The sequence below is a fragment of the Heterodontus francisci genome, chromosome 8 (genome assembly GCF_036365525.1).
Source record: "Heterodontus francisci isolate sHetFra1 chromosome 8, sHetFra1.hap1, whole genome shotgun sequence".
Classification (NCBI taxonomy): Eukaryota; Metazoa; Chordata; class Chondrichthyes; order Heterodontiformes; family Heterodontidae; genus Heterodontus; species Heterodontus francisci.
The window spans coordinates 89,714,204-89,732,412 of record NC_090378.1 but is presented as its reverse complement, the minus strand read 5'-3'; the positions used below and the strand labels follow the sequence as shown (position 1 = coordinate 89,732,412).

General features: G+C 43.0%; 1 protein-coding gene across 2 annotated transcripts in view; it reads left to right on the top strand.

Moving 5' to 3' along the window:
* LOC137373011 (complement factor H-like) overlaps nucleotides 1-18,209 on the top strand; it is a 621,771-nt gene that overhangs the window by 71,073 nt on the left and 532,489 nt on the right. For both annotated transcript variants that reach the window (XM_068037709.1, XM_068037708.1), the window contains exons 5-8: nucleotides 735-932; nucleotides 3,120-3,290; nucleotides 5,092-5,262; nucleotides 16,805-16,963. In XM_068037709.1, coding sequence (XP_067893810.1) covers nucleotides 735-932; nucleotides 3,120-3,290; nucleotides 5,092-5,262; nucleotides 16,805-16,963 — 699 coding nt within the window. The remainder of the gene's footprint in view (nucleotides 1-734; nucleotides 933-3,119; nucleotides 3,291-5,091; nucleotides 5,263-16,804; nucleotides 16,964-18,209) is intronic.

Sequence of the window (18,209 nt, the reverse complement as noted above, 5' to 3'; positions counted from 1 at the left end):
CCGTGAATGGCATCACCTGAGACAGGAGCAGGAGCTTACGCCATTTTTAAAAGGCTGCCAGCCCTGCAGACAGTTCTAAACATGCAGAGTTTGCTCCTACTCCCCTCCCCTGTGCAAAACATGCAGAGTTCACCACTTCCACCCCACCTTGCTGACACATGTTTAATGGATGCAGAGTTCTAAATCCCACACCCTCATTTCTGGCAACTTAAATTTCATGCAAATATTTGAGTTTTCTGCAAAAATGAATAAGAGCAGCGTATAATCTACCAACCTTTGCAGGCACCAAGGACTCTTGCCTCAGTGGTGCCAGCTTTTCAAGGGTGGCAACGTGAAGGCACGTGAGTGCTGCACATTGAACTGAAGATTCGAAATGGCTGGTAGGATCGCGTTGAATTCCATTAAAATGTATGCAAACATTTAATTTCAATATTTATAGCATGGTCCCGCTGCAGAGCGGTGAAGGTGCTGCCACAGTGCTTCCCCACCCCCGGGAAGATCAGGCCCAGCAATCCTGCAGCCGATCTCCCCTCAACATCACGGAACCTGATGTTGGGCTGGGAACAAAATCCAGCCCAGCTCTTCTGTTGGTTTACTGCTAAATCAGATAAGATTCATTGGAAATAAGCTGGCATTCTAACATTGCAGATGAAAATGGCAAACGGTACATATATTGGTATACAGTATTGTATGTGCAATGTTCAAATAACTGCAATATACAATTTGTTTTATAGTAAAGACCTGTGCCTCAGTGAACGAACCTGAAAATGGAAAGATCATTGTGTCAGGGATGTTTGATCTTGACCAAGATTTTCCTTTTGGTTCTGTCCTGCAATTTGAGTGCAATTCTCCAGAACTGGAAATTCAAGGTGCTAAAGAAATTTATTGCTTAGCAAACAAAACATGGAGTGATCCAGTTCCGAAATGCAAAGGTAATATCCATATATGCACATAAAGTTTTACTGAACATTTTTCATTTGAAATTCTTTTGATTGCATTTCAGGACTTGGGGGTGGAATCTTCAAAGCTTTTAGACCCTCAGTTTCTCATATAAATGCCATTCTTCATAAGGAAAGTTTCCAGCTAACATCGTTCCAGAAGAAAGCTTAGATCAAAGACAAGAGTATAACAGTGCAACATTGGCTTTCTGACTCATTAACCCTTTGAGCATGACTCCCCAAATTAAATTTCATTCGCAATCCTAGATAGTAAACATTAGTTGGCTATTTAATCTCAGGGGACATCACAGCTAGGTTTGATTCTTTGCTCACCAGCATGACACACTTAGCAGTGAGTTACTGGATGGCAGTAAAGGTTAAGATCCTTTATTGTTTTTTTCACTCTCTCTAGCCTGGATGTTACAATCAATTATGGTGCCCCATTGCCTCCCTGTCTGAGAACACCTAATTCAGTATAGACCAGACATCAAATCGAGAAGCATTGATCTCTATGTGAATCAGCACCACACAATGCAATACCTTTACTCACAGAACAGCTGAGGAGCTGTAATCCATGCAATATTTAGCTTATTTTTTCCCCTTGTGCAGCAACAAATTTTGATAATTTAATCAATTATTCTAAATAGAATAACCCAATCAGCAGTTAGTAAGATTGTTTACCAGCTTTAGAATTTAGATCAAATAAGAGTGAATTTAGCATTGCACAGAATGTTCTATCTGTGTCATTTTGCAGCAGTCCTTTGCTTGACATAACTGATGTAGCTTATCTTTGAGAATGAGTATGAACTGATTTTTTTCTAGAGAGGAGATAAGATAAATTATCTTAATTGCTTTGAAGAACATTATGCAAGGAGATTCCAACCCAGCAGAAGACCTCACTGAGTCCTGAATATTGATCATTCCAGACAATGTGAGAAATGTTTCATCCAATGCCACCATTCTGTGTATGGCAGCTAAAAATGCAATTGCCTCAATTTATTTTTTACCAAAGAATCTTATCAAATTCCTAACAATGATCTTTTTTCAGAATGCAGTTGCACTCAAGAGCCGTTGGGATGTTTATAGTACATTTCTCATGTTTCATTAATTTCATCCAAGTTCAATTGGCTCCAGGCTTTTGTGGCAAGGGTGAGGAATGGACAGGGGCCTTGTTGGCAATGCATTGCCAATCTAACATACTTAAGTCTGCAGGGATATAATAGGTTTTATACAGGAGCACTTTTACAGTAGTTGTATTTCATTATCCAAATCAACTAGTACCAAGTTTAGTATTTGGTAGTAAAACTATTTGGAGTAGAAATTGACTTTATTGCACCCATTTTACAGCTGTAAACAAGCACAATAAGGGTCAATTTCGGTGAGTACTGTCCTGCAACCGATTTACGTCGCCATATTACTATCGGTGGCTGTCCATGCACCCATGACACCCGCCTAAAACAGGCATTTGGATGCCTTACATATGTAAATGAGGAGTTTAATGTTTCAAGGCTGTTGCACTAATTAGGTCAGTGTTGATTAGCAAGCTCTGGGCATACTCCATTCAGAGTTTTCCAGTGGTCATGGCAGCCTATGCAGGAGCCTATCCCTGTGCAGCCATAGGCAGGAGAGATTTGCGCAGCTCTTCAGCACTTCTAAGGGCTTCTTCCAGCCTTGGTCATTCTCTCCCTGCCAAAATGACCTTCCACCACACGCACTGGGACTTACCATACCAAATTGAAATCCTTACAATGGATGCATTGACTCTGGAGTCACAACAAATGTCGGCAGCTCATTCAAATCACAATGAGCCACATGGCCTAATTTTGGGGGAAGCCTTGTTCATGGGACATGTGTGCTGTTTGTGTAGCATTGGTTGCACCTAAAAAATGGGACATAACTCATTTTTACTCCTTTGTGTTTCTTTTTTGGTAAACTGATCAGCATAACATTTTTAAAAATAGCCCCTATATTACACATTTAATGTCAAAAATCATCTCAAAATTGCTATGATTTGTTTATTGCAGTGACTGTTATGAGGGTAAAATTAATATATTCAGCACTAAGACAGACTGGTTTCATCTTTTGGTATATAGCTTAGATTATTTTTATCGCAATTTAAAAAAAAATTGTAATAAAGTTTGAAAACTAGATCAAAATGGTTTCAGTGATTTTCTCTTTCAGAATTGGAATGTAAGAAACCAAAAATCACCAATGGGCAAGTGCTGAGCAGAGAAAAAGTTTTCAAATATTTTCAAAAACTAAACTATAAGTGCAATCGCAATTATAAACCTGCAAGCATTCAAGAAACCACATGCACTAAATTCGGATGGAATCCACTACCAACTTGCTCACGTAAGCAGATTATTTTATTCCATTAGTTATTTGTTTCAATTATTTTATTAGTCGAGAGAGTTTTTTGGACTGCATATTCCTTTTGGCTCTGACCTGGCCCATAGTCTGACTGTACCAAAAGCTAGAAGAAAACTTTATTCTTAAACTCCACCTGGATATGATTTTGAATCTATCTTTCTGTTAACCTGACTCTACCCATCACCCTGCCATTACTAGTTCTGTGGTGTAATTTAAACTAAGAAATGAACTTAAACTTGATGCCAATCTTGCCTTCACTGTTGACACTGTTATGTTCCTTTATGAGTTGCTGGTGTTGGCCAAGGTTTCTATCCTTCTCTCATTCAGGTGAATCTCTAGAGTGAGAAGGAACCATCTATTGCCCTTCAAATATGGGTGGGGGAGGGGGGCTATTTCCCTCTAGATTACTTTTATCACAATTTTTTTTAAAATTGTAATAAATTTGAAAACTAGATCAAAATGGTTTCAGTAATTTTCCCTTTCAGAATTGGAATGTAAGAAACCAATTATAACCAATTGGGCAAATGCTGAGCAGAGAGAGTTTTCAAATATTTTCAAAAACTAAATTATAAGTGCAGTCGCAATTATAGACCTGCAGGCATTCAACAAACTACATGCACTAAATTCGGATGGAATCCACTACCAACTTGTTCATATAATTTTCTGTCATTTATATCGTAGCAATACTGGACACCACAAGCAAACACCATGCATTCTTGGTGTACATTGCTGTGGCATGCAGAAGGGAGATTGAAATTTGAAATGACCTGAAGGGAGTTGAAATGATTGCATGGTGACTAATTCAATTTCCTATGCATGTGAACTTTAAGGATTTTTCTTCATTTAAAAAATTGGCCTGCTTTTCAGATAGCATGTCCTATTGCACTATGGCTGACATTCAAGGTTTCTTGCCAAAATTTCCCTCTGCTAGGGTCCCAGTGCAGGTGGGAGTCTTGCCCTGAGCCAGCACAATCATTTTAAAGAGCTGGACCCGAGGAAATCTGCCAGGATTAGGGGCACAGACATGAGGCAGGCCAAATCCTGCCCTGTCAAAGTTGTGCCATTATTCTGATGCGAGTAAAATCAGTGAAACTGAATTTGGTGTCTGAATACTTCACTTCATGGAAGACTTAGTGGCACATGGTCTATGTGTGCAAATCAAGTCTTCATCTGTGCTGTGAGTTCTCTATGCAAGTGTCCTGACTCCTGGTACATCACTTCCAATGTAATGTAATCCAATTTAAAAGATTACAACTATCTTATTTATAAAAGTTTCCTTTTAAGTAAAATATAAATATATGGTGATCATTGGTAAACCAGAGCAACTGAGAACAAAATAACCATTGGAAGGAGCAAGATGCCTGTCAAGTCCCTAGACTTTCTTTAGCCTGTAACAAATTGTTCATGCAGCTACTTTATTGATTTAATTGTGGTTATTAAGGGTAATTATTCTCATGTTAATACTTAATAAAAATGAGAGATGTAAAATGGGTTGCTGATTCACTATCATCCATTTTATACAAAGTGAAAATTCCCCATAGGTGCTACAAAAAAAACTGAGAATATCTTAGGACTATTGGTATTGTTAAATTAAATATTCAGGGTCATTTAAATCAATTATTTTACTCATTCTTCTCAAGGGCTCAGGAATTAAGATGTCAACATCTTTACCACCTTTCAGAAGATTTGGATCCTTTTTCATGTAGATAATTTGAAGGTAGCAACTGTGCAGTTATTACTACCAACCACTGTACTAAAACATATCATTGTGGTTTTTTTTCAGCAATAACATGTACAATTACGCCATTAGAACATGGTAAATTCCTAACGACCAAGTGGATTTATGGCCACAAAGATGAAGTGGAATACACTTGTGATACAAATTACAAACCTTTAAGATCAAGTAAAGTACAGTGTCAAGCACTTGGGTGGACCCCAAATCCGAGCTGTGTAGGTAATTGATTTTTATTTTCTAATCTGTTAGCAATAGGTAGAAATCATAACAGATAACTGTGCCCTTCAATGTTCCATGAAACATGTTGCATAAAAAAGCAATGTGTGCTATTTACTTTCATTTTTCATGAGATTCATGATAAAAAATAAATATCTTCTTTCTTTTCTTATATGATAAATGCTATATTGCATAGCTAGTCAAATCATATTGTTTAGTGGAAAATGCTGAAGGAGATGCCATTGACTCTGAAATGCCCATTTTAATCACGATACAGCATCTCCTCACATTTTGTAGCATGGACTTTGCACATTGGCTTTGAATGGCCCCATAACATAAGAAATAGGAGCAAGAGTTGGTCATTCAGTTCTTCATGCCTTCTCTGCCATTCAATAAGATCATGGCTGATCTTCCTCAATTCTACCTCCCTGCAGTATCCCTTGATTCCCTCAGTATCCAAAAGTCTATCGATCTCTGTCTTGAATATACTCAATGACTGAGCATCCACAGCTCCCTTGGGTAGAGAATTCCAATGATTCACAACCAATTGAGTGAAGAAATCTCTTTTCTTCTCAGCCCTAAATGGCCGACAACTTTTTCTCAGACTGTGATCCATAGTTCTAAGCTCAACAGTCAGGGGAAACATCCTCCCAGCATCTACTCTGTAAAGCCCTTTAAAAATGTTATGTTTCAATGAGATCACCTATTATTCTTTTAAACACCAGAGAATATAGAGCTAGTCTATTCAACCTGATAATGCAAAGCATGCGCAGAGTGATCACTGACGTCATCAGTCTGTCTGAGCATTTGCCATCGTGCCAGTATGAATGTGTGCATGCATGCATACTTCAACATCACCATGTAATGACATCTGACATAATGACGTCCGAGCATTGCCTCACTCCTCAATTGCTGCAATCACCGTCTCCATTACGCTCCCTCTCCACAAACAGTATCCCACTTCGGCTGCTCACTCCCGGCCTCGTTGCTTCCCCCCCTCAGCGATCGCTCGCAGCCTCTCTGCTTCCTGCACCCCCCTGCCCCGGCCGCTCGCTTCAGGCCCGCCTCGCCACTTCCTTCCTCAGCCGCTTGCTCCCCGCCTCACCGTTTCCCCCCTCAGCCGCTCATTCCTGCCTCGCCACTCCTGAAAAACATTCTCAGAAACTCAGATGCTCCAGCCAACAATGCTGTTATAAGTTTTATGAAGGTGTCATAAAAATAAGGACATAATGTACGCCTTGAAAATGGAGACTAAATTATGCCTGTGTGCCCAATTTTTCTCAAAGGAAGCTATGTTCAACTTTCAAAATTCAGTTTACTTGTTTTGCAATTGAAAAAAATTTGAAATCCCTTTGTTTTTTTAATGAGGTTTTTCTGAAAACTTCTCTGAGATTCAAGGGGGTAGGTGATGGCGTAGTGGTATTATCACTGGACGAGTAATCCAGAGACCCAGGGTATTTCTCTGGGGACATGGGTTCGAATCCCACCACAGCAGAAGGTGGAATTTGAATTTAATTGATAAATCTGGAATTAAAAAGCAAGTCTAATGATGGCCATGAAACCATTGTCGATTGTTGTTAAAAACCCATCTGGTTCACTAATGTCCTTTAGGGAAGGAAATCTGTTGTCCTTACCTGGTCTGGCCTACATGTGACTCCAGACCCACAGCAATGTGGTTAACTCTTACATGCCCTCTGAAATGGCCTAGCAAGCCACTCAGTTGTATCTAACTGCTACAAAGTCTACAAAAAGGAGTGAAACCGGACGGACCACCCGGCATCAACCGAGGCACCGGAAACGACAACGGCAAACCCAGCTCTGTTGACTCTGCAAAGTCCTCCTTACGAACATCTGGGGGCTTGTGCCAAAGTTGGGAGAGCTGTCCCACAGACGAGTCAAGCAACAGCCTGACGTAGTCATACTCAAGGAATCATACCTTACAGACACTGTCCCAGACACTGCCATCACCATCCCCGGGTACGTCCTGTCCCACCGGCAGGACAGACCCACCAGAGGTGGTGGGACAGTGGTATACAGTAGGGAGGGAGTTGCCCTGGGAGTCCTCAACATCGACTCCGGACCCCATGAAGTCTCATGGCATCAGGTCAAACATGGGCAAGGTAACCTCCTATTGATTACCACCTACCGCCCTCCCTCAGCTGATGACTCAGTACTCCTCCATGTTGAACATCACTTGGAAGAAGCACTGAGTGTGGCAAGGGCACAAAACGTACTCTGGGTGGGGGACTTCAATGTCCATCACCAAGAGTGGCTCGGTAGCACCACTACTGACCGAGCTGGCCGAGTCCTAAAGGACATAGCTGCTGGACTGGGTCTGCGGCAGGTGGTGGGGGAACCAACACGAGGGAAAAACATATTTGACCTTGTCCTCACCAATCTGCCTGCCGCAGATGCTTCTGTCAATGACAGTATTGGTTGGAGTGACCACCGCACAGTCCTTGTGGAGACAAAGTCCCGCCTTCACATTGAGGATACCGTCCATCGTGTTGTGTGGCACTATCACTGTGCTAAATGGGATAGATTTCGAACAGATCTAGCAATGCAAAACTGGGCATCCATGAGGCGCTGTGGGCCATGATCAGCAGCAGAATCGTACTCAACCACAATCTGTAACCTCATGGCCTGGCATATCCCCCACTCTATCATCACCATCAAGCCAGGAGACCAACCCTGGTTCAATGAAGAGTGCAGCAGGGCATGCCAGGAGCAGCACCAGGCATACCTCAAAATGAGATGTCAACCTGGTGAAGCTACAACCCAGGACTACTTGCATGCCAAACTGCGTAAGCAGCATGCGATAGACAGAGCTAAGCGATCCCATAACCAACGGAACAGATCTAAGCTCTGCAGTCCTATCACATCCAGACATGAATGGTGGTGGACAATTAAACAACTAACTGGAGGAGGTGGCTCCACAAATATCCCCATCCTCAATGATGGGGGAACCCAGCACATCAGTGCAAAAGATAAAGCTGAAGCATTTGCAACAATCTTCAGCCAGAAGTGCCGAGTTGATGATCCATCTCGGCCTCCTCCTGAAGTCCCCAGCATCACAGATGCCAGACTTCAGCCAATTCGATTCACTCCGCGTGATATCAAGAAACAACTGAAGGCACTGGATACTGCAAAAGCTATGGGCCCTGACAATATTTCGGCAATAGTACTGAAGACCTGTGCTCCAGAACTTGCCATGCCCCTAGCCAAGCTGTTCCAGTACAGCTACAACACTGGCATCTACCCTGCAATGTGGAAAATTGCCCAGGTATGTCCTGCACACAAAAAACAGAACAAGTCCAACCCAGCCATTTACCGCCCCATCAGCCTACTCTCAATCATCAGTAAAGTGATGGAAGGTGTCATCAACAGTGCTATCAGGCGGCACTTGCTTAGCAATAACCTGCTCAGTTTGGGTTCCGCCAGAGCCACTCAGCTCCTGACCTCGTCACAGCCTTGGTTCAAACATGGACAAAAGAGCTGAACTCAAGAGGTGAGGTGAGAGTGACTGCCCTTGACATCAAGGCAGCATTTGACTGAGTATAGCATCAAGGAGCCCTAGCAAAACTGAGGTCAATAGGAATCAGGGGGAAAACCCTCCGCTGGCTGGAGTCATACCTAGCGCAAAGGAAGATGGTTGTGGTTGTTGGAGGTCAATCATCTCAGCTCCAGGACATCTCTGCAGGAGTTCCTCAGAGTAGTGTCCTCGGCCCAACCATCTTCAGCTGCTTCATCAATCACCTTCCTTCAATCATAAGGTCCGAAGTGGGGATGTTCGCGGATGATTGCACAATGTTCAGCACCATTTGTGACTTCTCAGATACTGAAGCAGTCCGGATAGAAATGCAGCAAGACCTGGACAATATCCAGGCTTGGGCTGATAAGTGGCAAGTAACGTTTGCGCCACACAAGTACCAGGCAATGACCATCTCCAACAAGAGAGAATCTAACCATCTCCCCTTAACATTCAACGGCATTACCATCGCTGACTCCCCCACTATCAACATCCTAGGGGCTACCATTGACCAGAAACTGAATTGGAGTAGCCATATAAATACCATGGCTACAAGAGCAGGTCAAGGCTAGGAATCTTGAGGCGAGTAACTCACCTCGTGACTCCCCAAAGCCTGTCCACTATCTGCAAGGCACAAGTCAGGAGTGTGATGGAATACTCCCCACTGGTCTGGATGGGTGCAGCTCCAACAACACTCAAGAAGCTCAACACCATCCAGGACAAAGCAGCCCACTTGATTGGCATCCCATCTACAAACATTCACTCCCTCCACCACCGACGCTCGGTGGCAACAGTGTGTGCCATCTACAAGATGGACTGCTGCAATGCACCAAGGCTCCTTAGACAGCACCTTCCAAACCCACGACCTCTACCAACTAGAAGGACAAGGGCAGCAAATACATGGGAACACCACCACCTGCAAGTTCCCCTCCAAGTCACACAACATCCTGACTTGGAACTATATCGCCGTTCCTTCACTGTCGCTGGGTCAAAATCCTTCCTAACAGCACTGTGGGTCTACCTACCCCAAATGGACTGCAGCGGTTCAAGAAGGCAGCTCACCACCACCTTCTCAAGGGCAATTAGGGATGGGCAATAAATGCTGGCATAGCCAGTGACAACTACATCCCATGAATGAATAAAACAAAAACATGCCTCAAATGTCCAGTCACACTTGGAAGGGGTTGGTTCTTTCAAAGTCAATGGGTGTAGATGGCTTTGACAACCATCTTGATAAAATCATTATAGGTAATTTAATCAGTGAGAACACCCTATTGTTCTGGCTCTGCTGGATGGGACTTGCCATCTTTAGTTTGATCTTTGGCTATTTCAAATGTAAATTGCAGTGGCCATCTTGGCAAACAATTTTCAAAAAATTGCTTGTAAGTCTTTTCCATTAAAAGTCTTATGTAAGGTTCCAAACGATGAAATTAATATTTCTTCTCTGGCATATAGGGTTTTCATGACATCTCCATATCATGCAGAATGAAATGTGACGATGCGAGCATTTCATTAAAGGAGTGGAAAAGGAAAAAAAAGAAAAATACACATTCATTTTTCATTCACTCTCAAATTCATCCATTAATCTTAGAATTGTTGCAGCTAGTTTTTCTCTGCAACAGCAATGCTGATTTAATTGCTCGTTTTTTCCCTTGAAGTTTGTCTGGGATAGTTATTTGGTGGGTTAGACCCTGGACAAGGCATCAGTGATTTCCCTGCAATGTGGACAATTTTTAAATGGTAAGGTTGTAAGAGCAGGCTCCATCGAAAGAGCCTGGCATTTTGATTTTTGAATTTCTCCACAAAAGTTAGGGGGTTATAGACCACTGTCTCTCTATATTATTTTGTACATAGATGTTCAAGTGGTGGAGATCTAGCAACATTCCCAGCATCTCCTTTTTCATGGTGGAATATCTCTTTTGGTGTTGGTTTACCTTTTTGGAGAAGTTCCTCTCAGTGCCTGCCTCATCATCTTGAAGCAGGACAGCACCTACTCCTAGGTCACTCGCAGCACATGCCACTTTAAAGGGTTTATTAAAACTGACAGCTGCTAGAATCAGTTCGTTCGTCAATATGGCCTTTAACCTCTTGAATGAATTTTGGCACCTCTCTGACCACACTACCATGTCCCTTTTCTGCAGTAAGTTGGCTAGTGGGGCAGCTATAGTGCTGAAATTTGGAAAAATAACCCGCACATTCCCAGAAAATGCATGATTTCCATTTTTGATGTGGGGATGGGAAAATCCACCAGTGCTTGTACTTTTGCTGCCCTGGGCAGAAATCGCCCCTGACCTACAATATGCCCGAGGTAGGTCAATTGGCCTTTAGCAAACTCAATTTTTGCCAGGTTTACTACTAGGTTAGCTGACTGTAACTGTTGGAAGAGGGCATCTAATTGGGTTAAGTGGTCCCCCAGATCTCACTGTATACCAGAAAATCATCGAGATATACTACACAGTTCGGTAAGCCAGCTACTACCTGGTTCATCAACCTTTGGAAGATGGCTGGGGCATTCTTTAAACCAAAGAGCATCACTTGGTACTGGAATAGGCCATCTGGGGTGACAAAAGCTGATATCTCCTTGACTCGGGGTGTTAAGGGAGCCTGCCAATTTCCCTTTAGTAAATCTATTTTTCTTATGTAGGTGGCATTCCCTACCCTATCAATACAGTCTTCCAGGTTGGGAATGGGAGAGGAATCAGCTCTGGTCACTGCATTGACCTTCCTGTAATCAATGCAGAGCCGGGTAGAGTCATCGGGCTTGGGCACTAGCACCACTAGGGAACTCCAGTTGCTCTGGCTGGGTTCAATCAGGTTGTTTGCTAGCATGTACTGTATTTCCTCCTGAAATTGGGTCAGTTTCTGGGGATTCATGCGCTTGGGATTCTGTTTAATGGGAGGGGTCTCTCCCAACTCCACATCATGTAGGGTTAAGGTCATGCACCCTGGGGTATCCTTGCAGACTTCTTTATAGGTGGTGAGCAGCCTTGCCAGGGCTTCTCTTTGTTCCGCCTTTAAATAGGACAGCGTGATGTCTATGTTATTTAACACTTTGGTGTTGGCTAACCGGGCGAGAGGGGCTTCAATTTGGGGGTACCCCAGACCTTTGTCTAGCTCGTCTCCATTGTCCTGTTTGTCCCCTTCCTCCCTGACTCTCTGACAAGCCTGTGCTTGTCTGTTCCCTTCCCAACTGTAACACTGTTTTAACATGTTAATGCGGTCCAGCCTTTGTTTTTTACTTCGGTTTGGGGTGTCTATCAAATAATTTACCTGGCTAATTCTTTTTGCCATGCAGTATGGACCACTAAACTGGGCTTTCAGGGGGTCACCCTGAATCGGGAGCAATACTAATACATGGATTCCAAGCCAAAATGTTCTGGTTTTGGCATGTTTGTCTGCTTGCCTTTTCATAGCTGCCTGGGAGGTCTTTAAGTGCTCCTGAGCCACTGCACAGGCTCTCGTAGCCGATCTCGGAACATGGAAATGAGGTCTAGCATGGGAGACTCAACCCTGTGTCCCAAAAACTTCTCCTTGATTAGTTTAAGAGGACCTCTCACCTCGTGTTCATAAACGAATTCAAAGGGACTAAAGCCTGTGGACTCATTGGGCCAGTCCCTAGTCGCAAACAGGAGAAATCCCAGCCCTTTGGCCCAGTTATAGGGGTACTCGTAGCAATATGCCCTGGTCATTGTATTTAGGGTCTAGTGGTACTGTTCCAAAGCCCCTTGTGACTGTGAGTGACAGGCTGAGGACTTTAGCTGGGTTCTGTCCAGATTGCCCATGACTTTTTAAAAGATCTCAGACGTGAAATTAGTGCCCTGATCTGTCTGGATCTTGGCCGGTAACCCATATCGAGTAAAGAATTGGGTTAGCCCTTCCACCACTACCTTTGCAGAGATAGTTCTTAGGGGAAGGGCCTCTGGGAATCGGATAATGACATCTATGATGGTGAGGAGGTACTGGTAGCCTCCTTTTGTTTCAGTAGGGTTCACACACAGTCCAGCAGCACTGTTAAAAGGTTCCCCAAAAGCTGGTATGGGAATTAGGGCTGCAGGTTTTATTGCAGGTTGGGGCTTCTCCATAACCTAGCACATGTGGCAAGTTTTACAGAACTCCAAAACATCTTTGTAGAGTTTTGGCCAGGCAAAATGCTGTCTTATGCGGGCTTGAGTTTTTCAAATAAAAGCAAAATACTGCGGATGCTGGAAATCTGAAACAAAAACAAGAAATGCTGGATTCACTCAGCAGGTCTGGCAGCATCTGTGGAAAGAGAAGCAGAGTTAACGTTTCGGGTCAGTGACCCTTCTTCGGAACTCCTGCTGAGTGAATCCAGCATTTCTTGTTTTTGTTTGAGTTTTTCAAACCCCAACATGTCCAGCCATGGGAAGCTCGTGAGCCATTCGTAATATTTCTTTATGGTACCTCAGGGGCATCACTATCTGGTGAACCACTGTCCACTCTTCACCTGCAGATCTGAAAACAGGTCTCCATTTCCTCATCAGAACCCCATTCTTTTAATAGAAGCACTCAGGGACTCCCTCTGCTTCACTTGCGGTTTGGGCAGTCTGTGTTAAATTCTTTAGTATTGGGTTGGTTTTTTGAGCCTCAACTAGGAAAGACCTGTCTAATCCATCCTTTGAGTCTTCTAACTCCCCAAAGACGCTTTCAGACAACCAGACAGCAGGGTCATCTGTCTGCAGTGCCAGTTCAGTCTCCTCTGAGGGAGGTGGTTTGGCCATGGACTGAGTTACCACACAATCAGGGAAAATGCTACGGACCTTTTCCTGCAACTATTCGGTCTCTCTAACCTCTTTCGGTCTCTCTAAAATCACTGGGGAAGCTACCACCTTTGCTCCCGCCAGATCGTTACCCAAGAGCAGGCTGACCCCGTCCACAGGTAAGCTAGGGACAATCCCCACCATTACCAGTCCTGAAACTAGGTCACACTCCAGGTGCACCCGATATAAAGGTATGGGCATATATTGCCCTCCGATACCATTCACTGACACCCTGGCATTCACTGCACTGTCTAGGGAAAAGGTCAGGCCTTTTCCCAGCAGAAGGGATTGGGTGGCCCATGTATCCCTGAATATGATTTTGGGCTTGCTTGCCCCACTCGAGGGGTACGGGGTGACTTTCCCTTGGGATACAAAATCCTGAAACCTTCCGGCATTTTAGTACATTTTCCCACACGCACAGCAGTAAGTTTACTGGACCTTATTGCTACAGTTAAAGCCACAGTCTGCTCTGCTGTGTTTTGCATCAGGGCCCCATTTCCTGCACTTGTCTGGTGTGTCCTGCTTAATCCTGCAGGTTTTCCCCATAATTTCCAGCAGTCAGCTTGGAGGTGACCTGCCTTGTTACAGTGGAAACACACAGGTCTCACTCCTGCTCTCAGCACCATCTTTTATGGCTTGAGGAGGTGCCCTTTTGTGTCCAGCTTTCCTCTCTCACCCAGGGTTGTTTGGACTCCTTTCACCCTCCCAACTTTTATTCTTTTTGGGTTTGCGGGAGGTTTTCCCTGGGGTGAGGATTGATGTAAGAGAGTAAATTCATCAGCTAGCACCATGGCCTGCCTGGTTCTTTGAACCTTTTGTTCCTCTACATGGGTTTTAATAGAGAGGGGAAGGGAGTTTTTAAATTCAAGAAGAATCACCTCTCTGAGGTTTTCATATGTGGGTTGTACTTTAAGGGCCCTTAGCTACTGGTCAAAAGTCAGCTGCTTACTTCTTTCGAATTTGAGTAAGTTTGATGAGGCTGCTTCCAGTGGGTTTGGAATTTCTGGTTGTATGCTTCTGGTACTAGCTCATATGCCCCGAGGATAGAATTTTTCATCAATTCATAATCTGATGAACTTTCATCTGGCAACAGTGAATAAACCTCATGGGCTTTTCCTGTTAGCTCGCTTTGTAACAACAGGGTCCAGCTCTTGGCTGGCCATTTCAGCTGTCTTGCAATCATTTCAAACGTGACATATAATGCTTCCACATCTCCTTCATTGAAGTTCAGAATCAGCTGGGAGAATTTTTGGAGCTCAGCACATGGTCCTAAGCCAGCGGAAGCTTCCACATTGGCCATGCTTTCACTGGGGTTACCCTGTCGTCCCCTGGTTAATTTAAACCGTCTTAGCTCTCTCTCCTCCTTTTCCTTCTGGAAAATTCGCTCTTTTTCCCTCTCCTCTCTCTCTTTCCCTGTCTCCCAATTCAAGTTTCCTCTGTTCTAATTATATTTTAGCTAACATTACCCTGTCTGACTCTGACTCCAACCCTGTTTCTGAATCCCCAGGTTCAAGTGAAAAATGGTTGGTCACAAGTCTTAGGATTTCGGATTTCTTAACTTTTGTATGGAAAGTGATCCCAAACTGCCCAGCTACATTCCTCAACTCTTCAATATCTAGGGCCTTTGACCTATCCCAAGTTATTTCAGCCTGGCTTGGGAAGATATTGTTCTCAGATGTTAGTACTCTAGCAAAACTGCAAGAAAACCTGTAGTGAAGTTTTTTTTTTGATAGGGATCAATTTGGTTTCCCACTTGCAATTTTTCATTTGTCTTTGGGTTACGATCTCAGATAATAGCCCCCGAATTTCTGTTGTGGCTAGGTGAGGAGGGGGTCTCGGGTTCCTCTTTTGCTCCTTCTCTCGTTTGACCACAACAGGGTTTATCCTTTTTTAACAGTGGTTGAACTTACCACCTCAGTGAGCGCTTGCTCCTGTTCCTCTGATGTGACTGAAAAAGAACTAATCAGATAGATTTTCTTCAGTTTAACCAAGAAAAATGTTAATTTATTACTCTTAACACTCTAACCCCATTAAAAATACTAAAAATACACTACACATTCACACACACATTCACGCGAGAGCCACACACACACAAATAGATTACAGAGGGAAAACAGATTTGATGGTTGGATTAAAGTTCAGAATACATGGAACTTAAATACAGTTTGTAAGTTCAATAGTTCTCAGCTGAAATTGTATTCCTGAAGTTCTCGCTGGGCCACATGTGTGGTGGTTGGCTTGCTTTGCTCAGGGCTCCTGAAGGCAGAAAAGGGTTAATTCTCATCCCCTGATTGCTGGCTGTGGCAGTCTGCAGGCTCAAGGGGGTTCCCAGTCACAGCAGGATCTTCTCTTGATACTTGCTGGGGGTGGGGGTTGGGGGGGTTGGAAGAGAGATACCTGCTTTGTTGATGGCTTTTCAGTTACTGCTCTCTGCATTTCTATGCGACAAAGCTTACAGTTTCTCCGGAGTTGTGCAGGCAGTCACATTACTTTATCAAGCCCCTTTGTTTTTTTAATGAGGTTTTTCTGGAATCTTCTCTGAGATTCAAGGCACTACATGCCTCAAGATGTCCAGTCACACTTGGAGGGGGTTGGCTCTTTCAAAGTCAATGGGTGTAGATGGCTTTGACAAGCGTGTTGATAAGGCCATTCTAGGTAATTTAATCACTGAGAGCAGCCCATTGTTCTGGCTAGGCTGGATGGGACTTGACATCTCCAGTTGATCTTTTGGTGTTTCAAATGTAAATTGCAGTGGCCATCTTGCCTGCCAGTTTTTTAAAAAGTTACTTGTAAGGCCTTTCCATTAAAAGGCTAATGTAAGGTTACAACCAATGGAGTTAATATTTCCCCTTTGACATATGCTGTTTTCCTGACAAAGGTAAAAAAAAAATTCAGAATGTGGAACATATTGCACCAAAAATTAATGGATGTAAAGTCAAGCGAAATGTTTAAAAGTAAATAGTTCTCAGAGGAAAAAAAACAGAACTTGCCTGGCTAACAAAAATAGTGCAGCAAGTTAAATGGGTCATTTTGGTTCTATTTTTCCATGTACTCTAATTGCATTGAATTTTGCAGCATTTCTAAAGAAAATTTGAACATAATCTTAAGTTTTCATTTATAATTTCATGCATAAATTAGAATTATTTAGAGGACTATTCAGTTATGAACCTTTGTCAGTGTGCAATAATATTAATAATGTTGTATATGCAGTTTGATAGTGTTAACTTATTTCCCTCAGCAATCACATGTCACCGACCAAGCATTTCTGCATATTTCTACCCACAATTGTGGTCATTCAGGCTGATGGACTTAGTAACTTACTATTGTGAAAATTCCAGGAACAGACAGCAATCTAGATGTACAGCAGATGGATGGGCTCCTCCTATAAAATGCTCTGGTATGAGTTCTCTTTCTTCATTAATCTAAAGCAAACTATAAAATGAAACCAACTGTCAATTAATTTTGTACATATTCTGAAAAATACTTTGGTAAAGTTTTAATAAATTGGAGAGAAAACTATAGTCGGGAAATCTAGAATTTTCTTCAAATAATGGGGACAATGAACACATGGTTTTGAAAAAGATTATGCAAAACCACTTCATAGAATAGTCCTAATAATAAATGGATATCATATGATTCATTAGATTCATTCAGATCGTTGTACTTGGTTGTTGCTATAATAGGAGTCATTGTTATCTCCTAAGGGTCGTGGGGGTAAAGATTTCTTCTGTGCAAAGTGCATAATAAAATTGTAAACCTGTTTAAAAAGACCATGGTTATGATCATTTTATAGACACCACACAAAGGAAACGTTCTCCATAGATTTCAAATGTAGCACAATGACACTATGCATGGGCAGGGCAGTAAATGCAAAAAGGGGCTGGAGACAGGAGAGAAGAGAAGCTTCGGATGAATAGGGATGTCAAATATAGATAATAGAATGGGAACAGATTGGCAAATGGTCTAAGGTTGGGAATAAGAAATGTGGAGAGAGGCCCAAAGAAAAGAACATCACAAAACTCTTCCTTTCCCAGCAGCTTTGGTTCTTTACACTGTGCCTTTCTGCACTCTTGATTCTTGGCCTCAGTACCTCCCCACTCCAGCCACAAACCTCAGGTTCCACCCACTGGACTGTGATTGCTCCAGCACAAAACCTTCCTGTGCTCTCTGCTGCTCCAGCTTTAAGTCAGGGCCCTACCCTGGCATCACAACCTCTGGGCCCATTCCTTGCCCACACTATCCATCCCTCCAAGATCTAGGTTTTAGCTTCTAACCCAGCCAATGACCCAATTTCTCTGTCCCTCATGTTTTGCAGTGGTTTGCAAACATATCAGTACTGTAGAGAACAGAATTCCAGACTCTGTCACTCTCTCCATATATTAGACCAAGCTGCCCACCCACCAGCCCACCCACTTACATACAATGCACCCTGAGCTGAGCCCTTCCACTCTCTCCCACTTCAGTCCCCGGTTTCTCTTATAGCACCTGAATACCTTCCTAAGCCAGTCCTGATCTCCCTTCCCCACTGACATGATTCAGCACTTCTTACCAGGTACATGTTCAATTCATAGAAATGTAAAAGTTTTAAACTAACATAAAATAAAGCCAGCCACAATAGGAAATGTGCAGAAGAGAGGGGAGAT